Source organism: Halichoerus grypus, chromosome 10, assembly GCF_964656455.1.
Source record: "Halichoerus grypus chromosome 10, mHalGry1.hap1.1, whole genome shotgun sequence".
In the NCBI taxonomy this organism is placed as follows: domain Eukaryota; kingdom Metazoa; phylum Chordata; class Mammalia; order Carnivora; family Phocidae; genus Halichoerus; species Halichoerus grypus.
The window spans coordinates 105,964,697-105,977,916 of NC_135721.1; the positions used below are offsets into that span (position 1 = coordinate 105,964,697).

The 13,220-nt window shown below is 38.7% G+C and overlaps 1 protein-coding gene across 1 annotated transcript in view; it reads left to right on the forward strand.

Annotated features, from left to right (window-relative positions):
* TMX4 (thioredoxin related transmembrane protein 4) overlaps nt 1–13,220 on the forward strand; it is a 45,709-nt gene that overhangs the window by 27,353 nt on the left and 5,136 nt on the right. The window contains exons 6-7 of the mRNA XM_036122368.2: nt 6,827–6,928; nt 12,980–13,043. Coding sequence (XP_035978261.1) covers nt 6,827–6,928; nt 12,980–13,043 — 166 coding nt within the window. The remainder of the gene's footprint in view (nt 1–6,826; nt 6,929–12,979; nt 13,044–13,220) is intronic.

Below are 13,220 nucleotides of genomic sequence, written 5' to 3' on the forward strand. Positions count from 1 at the left end.
TGTTGAATGCATAATTGTGGGGAACATAATCTGTTTATAACTCATGTCTAAACAATATAAAACTATAGTGCAACCATATTAACAGTGAACAAAAGGAACATAGTGTGTGGTGAGAGAGAGAGAGAGAGGGAAAGAACATGGCTAGAACTAAGTGAGTGTAAGAGGTCTCCAAGAAAGATCAAACAAGGGAAGAAGGAAAGACACAGAGTGGCTAATGCCAGTGAGGTGAGGTTATTGACATCCATCCACAATCTCTTTTATCCTACTGTGATGTCGTGGATACATAGACAGATAGAAGTCAGTGTTTCTTCATCAACAGTCTCCCCTGGATGAGTGGCTGGTTAGGTATAATACTTCTATAGGAAAAATTGCATGTTATTAAGTGGGGGAAAAGATAACAAAACAGTGTGTGTAATGTTATGTTCGTGTGGAGTTTTTATGTGTATACCGGAAAATGCCTGGAAGGAGATTAATCAGATGTCAGCAATAGCTATCTCTGATACTGAAATTATGGCTGATTTTTAAAAAATCTCTTATCTTTCTCTGTATTAATTTTTTTTCTGTAATGAAAAAGATAAAGTAAAAACAAGAACAGTATCTATAAGATGAGCCTACTGAACTAGTCCTTAAAGTCCTTGAGTTTCTGCTTTAGGAATGAAGTCAGCTTGCTGGATCTGGCATTCTGGAAATAAGAGCTTGTCCTCAGGATGTCAGAATTGCTTGGTGAGGAGACACCCACACAGCTGAGCTCCCATGAACTCAGGGGTTTTGTTGTGTTCTGCATTTGGCTTTCTTAATTCTACACCAACCTCCCATATGTTCTTGCTTGACTAATCCCTTGAGGTGAAGAAGTTCCTTGAATAGTGTTATAAGCCAGATCCTGTGAGCTTCCTGCTGTCACCTGGAATCCAAGGGATCCTTAGTAGGTAATTTGTACCACAGTGTGGGGGAAGGGTGGATAATCTCAAATGTTCTATCCATCACTAAAATTCAGATTGTCTTTTCAATCCAGTCATGATGGTATCCACCAATGTATTTTAATTTTTATATAAACTCATGGAAGTCATTGCCACTCTAGCTATAACACCCATCCTCATATATAGTCTTGACATTTGCCTACCCCATAAGAGTCACGGGTGCCTGGAAGATGTACAACTCAAGGAGTTCCTCAAAGAGTGGATAGACATCTTCTAGCTATGGAATTGGTACTGATTTTATATTTATAGTAGCAATATAAAATGTCTTTGAAATTCAGCTTAAAAGAAGTTATGCAACTTAATGAGAAATGTTAATAATCTAAAGAATAGTACAAGGTGAGGTTCATGCCATGGAAGCAATGCACAGGAGATTGAACTTGGGAAGCACTGTCACTGAGTCAGGTGCCACAGTCAGGGTTCGGGATCCTGGGGCTGACATGTTGTCTGTACCCCATGTATGGAGAGACTTTCCAGCCTTCCTGTCTTCTCATCTCTTTTCACAGTTGACGACAGTGGTGTAAGGAGGTATTACCTTTCTCTCTTCCAGAGAGACAACTCATTGTTCTCTACCCTGTGTGTGTATCTCTGAGCTCATGAGTTTCCCTTGCCATAAACTGTTGTCACTAGAACACTTTGAGTGCTTAGCATAGAACCTGGCACCTAGTCAGTACTCGCCAACTGTTTCTTGTTAGTTGTATTCATTAATCATTTTTGTCATCATTATTTTACTTTTTACCTCTCACTAGTCAATAAGGAATGCTTTCTCTTTTTATTCATTTATTTTTTTAATCCAGGCTGATAGCAGGATTAAAATAAGGTTCTATGGCAGTTGTACAATGAGTATTTTTGCTAACTAGGTTTAGCATCTGAATGCATTTCAATGTTATTTGATTTGATTTGGTGAATTTGTACTGCTCACTGAGCTAATATAGTATGTAACTTCCCTCACCTCAGTGCCACCGTCGTTATGCAAGGATGCAGGCAATAAGGTAGGCTGCATCCTTGGGAGGACAGTCTGTATGATGGAGAAGATTTAAGGCTTTATAAATACCTCACAATGAGAATTTAAGGCCATGAGTGTTTAGACTGGAGAATAACAAGAGAGTGTTTTTTTCAAAGTGGGAATACTTTTTTAAAAATTTTAATTCCAGTAAATAACAGTGTTATATTAGTTTAAGTGTACAATATAGTGACCCAACAACTCTATACATTACTGAGTACTCATTATGACGAGTGTTCTCTTAATCCCCCTCACCTATTTCACCCATCCCCTAACCCAACTCTGCTCTGTTAACCATTATTCTCTACAGTTAAGAGTCTATTTTTTGGTTTGTCTCTTTTTTGTTTGTTTGTTTTGTTTCTTGAATTCTTCATGAGTGAAATCATATGATATTTGTCTTTGATTAACTTATTTCACCTAGCACTATACACTCTAGATCCATTCACCTTATTGCAAATAGCAAGATTTCATTTTTTATGGCTGAGTAATATTCCATTGTGCATATATACCATATCTTCTTTATCCATTCATCTGTCGATGAGCACTTAGGTTTCTTCCATAATTTGGCTATTGTCAATAATGCTGCAATAAACATAGGGTGTATATATCTTTTCCAATTAGTGTTTTCATATTCTTTGGGTAAATACCCCATAATGAAATTACTGGATCACATGGTAATTCCATTTTTAACTTTTTGAGGACCCTCCATAGTGTTTTTCACACTGACTGCACCAGTTTGCATTCCCACCAACAGTGCATGAGGGTTCCTTTTTCTCCACATCTACACCAGCACTTAATAAGAATATATTTTAAAACTCCCCAAATGTCACCGTGTTTTAGATAGTAGTATGTCTCCTCTTACTGTTTTGAGTTTTTTTTTCCTTGTAAAATGATCTAGAACCATATTACAGTGAGATGGTGTACACCCACAAAATACCTCTCTTAATGCCTACAAGAGCTGCAAGGTTGTGTTTTGTTGCAAGTGTTGAAAGGGTAAAACATCGAAGGTGAACTGAACCCTTGGCCATTACTAGAGAAAGTCTTTCTGAGCTGCTCCCACACAGGGAAGATGTTTTGAGGATTCTGATCTGTGCTTGAAAGGGATATTGGGTTTGTCCCAAAACTCCTCAGAGTATATCCTGTGACATTGGTGGTATCTAAATCCAAAGGGTTCTGTGTCATTCAGGGCCTACCCAGCTCTGACTGAGACTATGCAGCACTGGGCTCGCTAAGTGGGTGCCCTTGGGCAGCATTGAATCTGACCTGTAGTAGGTCAGTCCCCAGAGGGAGTACTTTTCTTTCTCTCTGGAGAGAAAAGGCTCTACCTTATCCATGGATGCTTTGGCCTTGCTCCATTCCTTAAATCCATCTGACCACTGGGTAGAATGTTCTCATTTATTCTACTGTAGTGGTGTCTTCATTTAGTCTCTCACTCAAATCTGTATGTAGCCAAAAACTAGCTGTAACTCCATTATCTATTACAATAGTACTGTAGAAGTTGTCAGCCCCGTTAGGTGATATTTTTGTGCATTTTTAGGAAACAGAGTAAGATGCTTCCTTATAATGAGCACATATAATATTGAACAAGGATCAGTATTTTCCACAAGTGAGAACTGTCACTTTGCCTGACAGTTAAAGAAACAGAAACACAGGAATCTAAAACTGAGTTAAATCAGTATGAGTCAGTTATTACTTGAAAGCATACATACAGCAAGACTTCAAGTACCTAATGCCACAAACCCCAACACTCTTTTTTTTTTAAATTTTTTTTATTGTTATGTTAATCCCCATACATTACATCATTAGTTTTAGATGTAGTGTTCCATGATTCATTGTTTGTGCATAACACCCAGTGCTCCATACAGAACGTGCCCTCCTCAATACCCATCACCAGGCTAACCCATCCTCCCACCCCCCTCCCCTCTAGAACCCTCAGTTTGTTTTTCAGAGTCCATCGTCTCTCATGGTTCTTCTCCCCCTCCGATTTCCCCCCCTTCATTCTTCCCCTCCTGCTACATTCTTCTTCTTCTTTTTTTTCTTTCTTAACATATATTGCATTATTTGTTTCAGAGGTACAGATCTGAGATTCAACAGTCTTGCACAATTCACAGCGCTTACCAGAACACATACCCTCCCCAGTGTCCATCACCCAGTCACCCCATCCCTCCCACCCCACCCCCCCACTCCAGCAACCCTCAGTTTGTTTCCTGAGATTAAGAATTCCTCATATCAGTGAAAACCCCGACACTCTTAAGGTGTTCTAAAACCATTGTGAACTCAGACAAAGTAAACAGATAAAGATTTATGTCTGCAGTTGTGAAAACACAACTTGGTTAATAAGACTTTAGTATTAATCAACTAAAAGACCACAAGATGGCAGGGTTTCTCTAAGAGGCTCAAATAAATCCTTTAAAGAGTAAGTTGAAAAAAAAATAAATGCATATGTATTAGGGTTTCCAAAAAAAAAAACTGTATTCTTCATCATGTATGAACAATAAATGCTTTATTATCAAATTAGTATTGATAATAATAACAGCTAACATTTATTAGAAAATAAATAAATAAATAAATAGTAAGTTGATAGAGAAAATTGAAGCGGAGCTTGCTACAATAAGAGGATATTTTGAATGCACTAAGAAGTGTGTGACCCAGAATGCAATGATTCAAAGTCATATAACTTATTGAATTCCAGAAAATAACTTAGAAAATTTCTTAAGGGTTACTTTAATCATTTATTTTGCAGAAAGGGTGTAAGACACTATGCAGAAGGACTTATAACTGGACATTATTCATTCCAGCCATACGGATGGATATTATTTATAAAACAAGTTCCAGAATACACACCTCTCTGGGTCGACACAAAACCAGACTGGCTTTCCATATCTTCTAATTCTTTGGCACATTTCAGAGTTTAATTCTGATGGTGGCACTGAGTCATCAAGTAAAGCGTAAACTATGAATACATAGAATTTTCTAAACTGGAGAACTGTATGATATATTTTAGAACTTAATTGAACAGAGTTTGAATGAAGCAACCTGTTGATATCCCAAATACCTCTTTGCCTACTGGGCTGCAGAACGTTAGATTACTCTTAATAAATAATTGCCCCAGCTAAAGATAAAATGATGACCAATGCCATAACAGAGGATGAATGATAGTTTTACAAATCACGAGTTGTTTGCATTTCCTATGAATAATTGAAGGATATGCTAGTATCTTTTTTTAATTCAATAAATATTTATTGAACACTTTGCATATATAAGTATGTAAAATATTTGCTGAGTCTTTGGATCTATCTCTTCTACTGAATATGAAATTGGAGAGAGGAGATCTCAGATTATTCTAGACCATTAACAAGCTTTTTTGTTTGTTGGTTTATCATTCAGAATTAAGCCAGAATAAAAGATAGTATTTAATTGAATTGACATTTATAAGCTGAGAAATCAATGGGAGATACTTGAGTAATTTGGATTTTGAGAAATACTAAATTAAAATAGAAACTAGGAGTCATTTTCATCCACCTCATCAGTTCTAGGCAAGTCATTCAGTTGTTATCTCTGCTTGCTGGTGGCACTTAGCTTGGAACGATTTCATCATGTGCCCAGTAAATGCTTGGAACTTAACATTAACATCAAAGATAAAATTCAGAAACTCTTTATGCTGAGTAGAGTTTCCAGCGGTCTTTCAATAGGCTCACACTCAACCTACATTCTCCATAACACCACTTGAGAACCACCCAGGATCTCATGGTGTTCCCCCTACAAAAGAAGTTCTTAAAAGCCATTGTGTTATATATTAATCACAAAGTTTTGGAGCTGTAAGGGCCTAACACAGATGATCACTAAGCCATCATGGTGAAGCGTGGCTGCTGCAGGTCCACATTTAAGTGGGCCTTGACTTCAAACTGGTAGGTTCATACCTGCATGACTTAGCATGTAAACAATTTTTAGCAAAAATGGTTATCTCTTCACTCATTTTTTAAATGTTTGATATCAAAGCTAGTGCCAGGGAACAGTAAGCATGAAGGGATGAGGGCTCTACTCAAAGACTGATGGAATCTCACTTACTCATAATGAATTAACTAGAAAAACTTTCTTCTAATATTATATTTTCAGTTTTATGGTGATTTAGGCAAGTTATTGAGGATGGGTAGGGTAGAGTAATGGTCTGATTAGGAAAAGGAAATATGGGGACATTTTATTTTAATTAATTAATTACTTCATTCAGTCATTCAAAGAGAGACGGAGTGGGGGTGAAGGGGGGCAGAGGGAGAGGGAGAGAGAATCATAAGCAGCCTCCACACCCAGCACAGAGCCTGGAACAGGGCTCCATCTCACAATCCTAAGATTGTGACCTAAGCCAAAATCAAGAGTCAGACGCTTAACCGAGTCACCCAGGCACCCCGGTATGGGACATTTTTAATGATTGATGTTCTATAAGTAGTAATTTAGTTCCACTTAAAAATTGACAAAGGCCCAAGAAGTTTAATTTTTTATGGATGCCACATGATGAGTAAAAATTGAGGTATGTGGAATTATAGGGGAGAATGACCCAAAAGAGTCTGTCATGATGAAAGAAGGGGCTAGAAAAACAATTCTGCCAGAGTTCTACCAGATCATGAACAAAAAAATATAACTCTTACTAGATATGACCTTGATTATTACTCTCTGATTTTCAGTGTTGTAAAATTTGACTTGTCCTTGAAGAATCACATAAATGCAGATTGGGTGAACTTTGTGGGAACTCATACATGTAGAAACAGTTTGCAGACTTGAGTTCTAGCAAGAGAGGGAGATTCAAACATGTTTGGTAATAAGTAAATATTTTATTTTTTTCTTCTGATTACAGCATCTTCACAACTATTTCACAGTGACCCTTGGAATTCCTGCTTGGTGTTCTTATGTCTTTTTCGTCATGGCCACCTTGATTTTTGGCCTTTTCATGGGTCTGGTAAGAGATAATGCCATTTTCCCTCCTTTCTTTAAAGCCACATGGGTTTTATGCAAAACTAGATAGCAGCCAAGAAAGAAAAGTTGCATAAACAAGTATCATTTTGTGTATAATCTAAGCAGTTACTTTTTTGATACTACTTTCAGTGGTAATTTGAGATATAATGGAAAGTTCATTAAATTATTATCTCCTAATCCTAACCTTAAATATTCTGAAGATGTGTGCTACCTAGAATATAGGTAGTAATGAAAGAAGAATTGGAGACCTTACATGAATTCATAGTCACTTTCTAAGACAACCAAGTCAGCTGTGATTTCATACATCGCCTACTTGATTGGACACTGTGGTGATAAGGCCAAACCTGTGAATTTGTTCCTTGAACAAAGTGAACAAGATTTTTTCTTGTTCACATCCTCCAACTGAACCTCTAATTCTGACCTGCTACTTATACATATATTCTGGTTATCCTAAGGTGGATTTTGTGAGATAGTGTAGATAAAAAAACACAGTCATTATTATGGGAAAAAAAATAAGATGCAAAGCACATTACTATGTCTTCTTTAGGTATGAAAATTAGTATCTAGTAGGTATCTGTGTGTTTTCTCCCTAGATGTTTTAGGTAAGAATTGAAATAATAAATTTATTTACTTAACTACATAAGCAACTATAAGTGTTTTGGCAATGTTTTACTCTTTTACATAATTTTTAAATCTTTCTTTTTATACTCACATTTGATCAATTTGATTAAGCTTTAAACTCTAATTAAGAAGTTCTTAAAAGCCATTGTGTTATATATTAATCACAAAGCTTCTAAACACTTTATGATAGGGATAATTGATGATTACTAAAAATTTATATAAAAAGGACAGACGTTGAGGTTAGATTATCTTAAAGTCTATCCTTATATTGTATAATGCATTTCAGCTCTTTAGTAAGTCCTTTTTAAAAATAAGCTTAAAATGTTAGCAATTGCTTTTATATATATTAATAAATAACTTGCTATGACAAAGCCATACTCCAAGAAGCCAAGGAGGCTTGATTTTATTTTGCTGCAGACATGCTTAATTCATGCTATGGCTTATATTTGAGATCTGACCACTGGTGTTAATTCCACAGATGGGGCTGGAACTCAGATATGTCATTCATTAGGTCGCATTAATCTTACTGCTAATCAACATGGCTCTGATGGTCTGGCATAAAAGATTTGACTTTGGATATAAATTTGACTGGATATAAATATGCTTCTCCCATCTACTATCTAGTGCTAGATCTTTCTAGCGGTGTATTTTAGAGCCACACGAGTGTGAGGCTTTTGTAGGGGGAACACCATGAGATCCTGGGTGGTTCTCAAGTGGTGTTATGGAGAATGTAGGTTGAGTGTGAGCCTATTGAAAGACCGCTGGAAACTCTACTCAGCATAAAGAGTTTCTGAATTTTATCTTTGATGTTAATGTTAAGTTCAAAAAATCAGGCCAGGCCTGCCTATGCCCTAAGTTCATTTGGAAACTTAGATTCAAATAATCGGTCCAGGAAGATTATTAAGGTTTGGACTGAAGGAAGAAGAGAGTTGATTCTAGACTGTTCAAGTGATTCAATGATATAGAATATTATTCCTTTATAAGAAGTTGGGAGGAGAACTTTATTTAACAAAAGAATACTACATTTTCTGGTAATAAATTTCCATAAATACCAAACACGTATCTCTGATTCCTTTTCTACAACCATAATATGTATTAAAAAAAAAGTACACAACAGCTAGAATTTTTGCCTTCAAGGAGGTCTGCAGCTGTGCATTCCATGTTCTGTGGCACCTTTGCCTTTAACTGAGGGCTGAAAGCAGAGCCCAGGCCTGCAGTCCTGTGAAGCTCGGTCCTGGTGTCCCTGGAAGTTCTTCCCTCTATTAATCTTTCTAGATTCATACATATAGAAGATTCAACTTTTACAATGGCCAGGAGGAACACGATATTTTCCATAGAAGTGATTTCCTGGTCAAATTACTGTTCCCCATAAGCCTAACGATTATGTTTCCTACTTTTTCCTAATTTTAAAAGATGGTAAGTCAAAACAAGGCTGCTAGTTTAGATTTTTGTTTGTTTTCTTGATTGAGCCTTGTGATGACCAAATTACATTAGTAAACGTTATTTTTCACCTGTAAACAAAGGGCTCAACCTCTAATTCTATATACTATTTTCCCCCAGCGCGGGAGTTTTTCAGTTCTGAGTGATCTATACACTTGGTATTTGCCCGAGGATCCTGCTGGTCTTCTGGGGGAGGGCCCTGTTGCACCGATACTCAGGTGTCTTTACCTTTGTGGAGTTGCACCACTCCTGGCCCGGCTCATTGGAAGCTGCTTCGCATTGCTCCGTGTGATTTTTGTTCCCTGAAGCCTTTTCACACCATTTTAAGGCATGAAACAAAAGTAAAAAATGGCAGCAGAGCCCTGATCTCCAGCCCCAGAGCTGAATGATCACGGCCCCCTCTCTCCAGCACACCCTCAGGGAAAGGTAGTCAATCCCTTTTGTGTGCGCTGAACCCCGCAGACTCCTGCGGTGCACACGCGCACCAGTCCTCCCAGCTGCAGAGGAGTGTCTCCTGGAGGCCCCGCCACTCTCTGGGCCCCTGCTCTGGAGCGTTTGCCTGATGGTGCGCACCCACACCGCTCCTCCTGGGGGAAGGAGCCAGATCTCGCAGCGGTTGTCACTTGCTGGGCCCCTGCTTGGTGAGCGGTCGCCCTGATCATGCTGCAGTTTGTGATGTATGGCAACACCTAGCTGAGAGGCCATTCCCAAGCTCACTAATTGTAGCTGCCTTCCCACGCCAATGCCTGGGAATTCTGCTGCACTCAGGCAACCCCGTTCTTTCGGGCAACCCCGTTCTTTCGGTCACCCCGGGGATCCTGAGACCACACTTCCCACCTAGGATTCTGCCCTGCTTCGCCACCTGCGCATCTTTCAGGGAGGGACATCCCTTAGAGGAGCAGACTTCTAAAAGTTCTGATTTTGTGCTTTGCTGCTATATTACTTTCTGGTAGCCGGCTTATGGAGGTTGCCTCCCCTTGTGATTTATCTTCCGATATATCCCCTCAGATTCACTTCTCTGCACCTCTTACCTTGCAAAAAAGTGGTCACTTCTTTACTTATAGAGTTGCATCAATTCCTTTCTTAGATCTCAGGTTGAATTCACAGGTGTTCAAAATGAGTTGATAGATAATCTAGCTGAATTCAAGGGACCAGATGAAACGCAGGTCCCCTACTCTTCTGCCATCTTCCCTAGGGACTATCACATGAAAATGAAATTTTTCAACCTCAGTCTTTTCAGATGGAAATGTTTTCCTCTTTACTGTTCAAATCAATTGAGTGGATTGGAGCTTGTTCCTCTCCAACCCACAGAGCTTCATGCATCCCATTGCCCTACCACATGGGTCTCCCCAGCCTGGCATTCAGGGCTTTCTCTGGATCCAGGAGCCCCCATAGTCCAGTTTGGTGTAGCTTAGAGGAGCCAGGCAGCTGGTGCTACCCATCCACTCAGGACTATGCCCAGGGCCTTAAATGCTGCTTCAAGTGGCCATTCTTGATCCTTCCCAAACCTATAACTGGTTGTCGTATTTGTTATCTTGTAAATATCTGTCAAAGTGCTTTATTCATTTTTCTTATGGAATTCATGCTCCATATTGCTTTATAATTAAACTGCCATTTTTTTCCCTTTTTTGGAACTCCTCCCCGCAGAGGTTAACATGATACCTTGAACCTAATGAACCAAATTTTGAGTAAAGTAATAAATGAATATACAGATTGGTAATAATTCTGAACATAAAGTAGGGTACTCATTTGATGTTTATGAAATTGAATCAAAAGTACTATGACTTCTTAGGTTCTTTAAAATTTTAGAGCACCTTTAAAACACTAATGTAAGAAGTAGTATTACTATTTTAAAGCCTGGGCAATTATTCAAAGTAAAGGCAAAGTCCAGGAGTTAGCTGGGTACAAGAAGTGGATTGCCCTTCTAAGCGGGCAGCTTCTCCCTGGGTGGACGTTTGCAGTGTGGGGTGCTGTAGGGGAACGTGTAAGAATGACTGCAGCTTATTCCCGGTCAGGGAACTGTGCCGTTCATGACACAACCTGTAGCTTCATGGTCCATGCCAGTCCGGGCGTGCAACAGGGACTGGGACGAACCTGCCCCTAAGGAGCTTGTAGTTTATGAAGGGAGAGGGATGTTTATAGGGTAAATAGAAACTGGTTCATGCTGCAGTAAGGTCGGAGATGAAGCCAAGGCAGTTACCGTCTAAAATAGGGTTTAGTTCATATCATTAATGACTTTTCTCACAATTTATTTCTGTAGAAATTTCTTATGGTACTCTTAAGAATTCTAGACCTTGACATCGTCTTTTACTGTCAGTGGTTACCCATTGGTGAGAGGCAGCCATATGCAGACTAATTTTGTTTGGCCAGAGGAGTGTTTTTAAAAAGGCCATTTTAGATACCAGCCCTTTATCTGTAGTGTCATTTGCAAATATCTTCTCCCATTCTGTGGGTTGCCTCTTTGTTTTGTTGACTGTTTCCTTTGCTGTGCAGAAGCTTTTTATCTTGATGAAGTCCCAAAAGTTCATTTTTGCTTTTGTTTCACTCACTTTTGGAGATGTATCTTGAAAGAAGTTGCTGTGGGCGATGTCAAAGAGGTTACTGCCTATGTTCTCCTCTAGGATTTTGATGGATTCCTGTCTCACATTGAGGTCTTTCATCCACTTTGAGTTTATCTTTGTGAATGGTGTTAGTATCCAAGATCTATAAAGAACTTCTCAAACTCAACACCCAAAAAACAAATAATCAAGTCAAAAAGTGGGCAGAAGATATGAAAAGACACTTCTCTGAAGAAGACATACAAATGGCTAACAGACACATGAAAAAATGTTCATCATCATTAGCCATCAGGGAAATCCAAATCAAAACCACATTGAGATACCACCTTACACCAGTTAGAATGGCAAAAATGGACAGGGAGAGAAACAACAAATGTTGGAGAGGTTGTGGAGAAAGGGGAACCCTCTTACACTGTTGGTGGGAATGCAAGTTGGTACAGCCACTTTGGAAAACAGTGTGGAGGTTCCTCAAAAATTTAAAAATAGAGCTACCCTATGACCCAGCAATTGCACTCCTGGGTATTTACCCCAAAGACACAGATGTAGTGAAAAGAAGGGCCATATGCACTCCAATGTTCATAGCAGCAGTGTCCGCAATAGCCAAATTGTGGAAAGAGCCAAGATGCCCTTCAACTGATGAATGGATAAAGAAGATGTGGTCCATATATACAATGGAATATTACTCAGCCATCAGAAAGGATGAATACCCAACTTTTACATCAACATGGATGGGACTGGAGGAGATTATGCTAAGTGAAATAAGTCAAGCAGAGAAAGTCAATTATCATATGGTTTCACTTATTTGTGGAACATAAGGAATAGCATGGAGGACACTAGGAGAAGGAAGGGAAAAATGAGGGGGGGGGGAATTGGTGGGAGACATGAACCATGAGAGACTATGGACTCTGAGAAACAAATAGGGTTTTAGAGGGTAAGGGGGATTGGCTAGCCCAGTGATGGGTATTAAGGAGGGCACGTACTGCATGGAGCACTGGGTGTTATACGAAAACAATGGATCGTGGATCATGACATCAAAAACTAATGATGTATTGTATGGTGACTAACATAACATAGTAAAATTTAAAAAAAAAATAAAAATAAAAAGGCCATTTTAGACTTGGCTCAGAGTATCTATTTTCTTATACCTGCTTGATTTACCTGTTTGTAATGGGCTCTCTATAGACATTTGACTTTGTGACCCCTGACTCCTGTTAAATATTTGTAATATTCTCCTACATTGTTACATTTGAAAAATAGGAGATTCTTAATTGTATCCATGTCTTTTTTGAGGACTTTTGACCAACTGCTAATTAATTGTCTGTGAATATCTGGTTATAGAACCAAGGCCTACATTTGAGGTTCTTTGGTATTAAATGTCATATCTAGTCACAGTAAAATCACTTTTTTCCCTCCAGGTCCTGGTGGTAATATCAGAATGTTTCTATATACCACTTCCAAGGCATTTATCTGAACGTACTGGTAAGTATGATAAACTCATGTGATAGAGTATTTTTGGAATTCTGTGGTGTGCCCTTTTGTGCTCACAGAGATACTAGATTCTTCCCCCCGCCAATTCATTAGGTGGCCAAACCATCACCACTTACCAAATTCTTTGAAATATGTTCTCTAGATCAGATTTGAACAAAAATTCTTTTT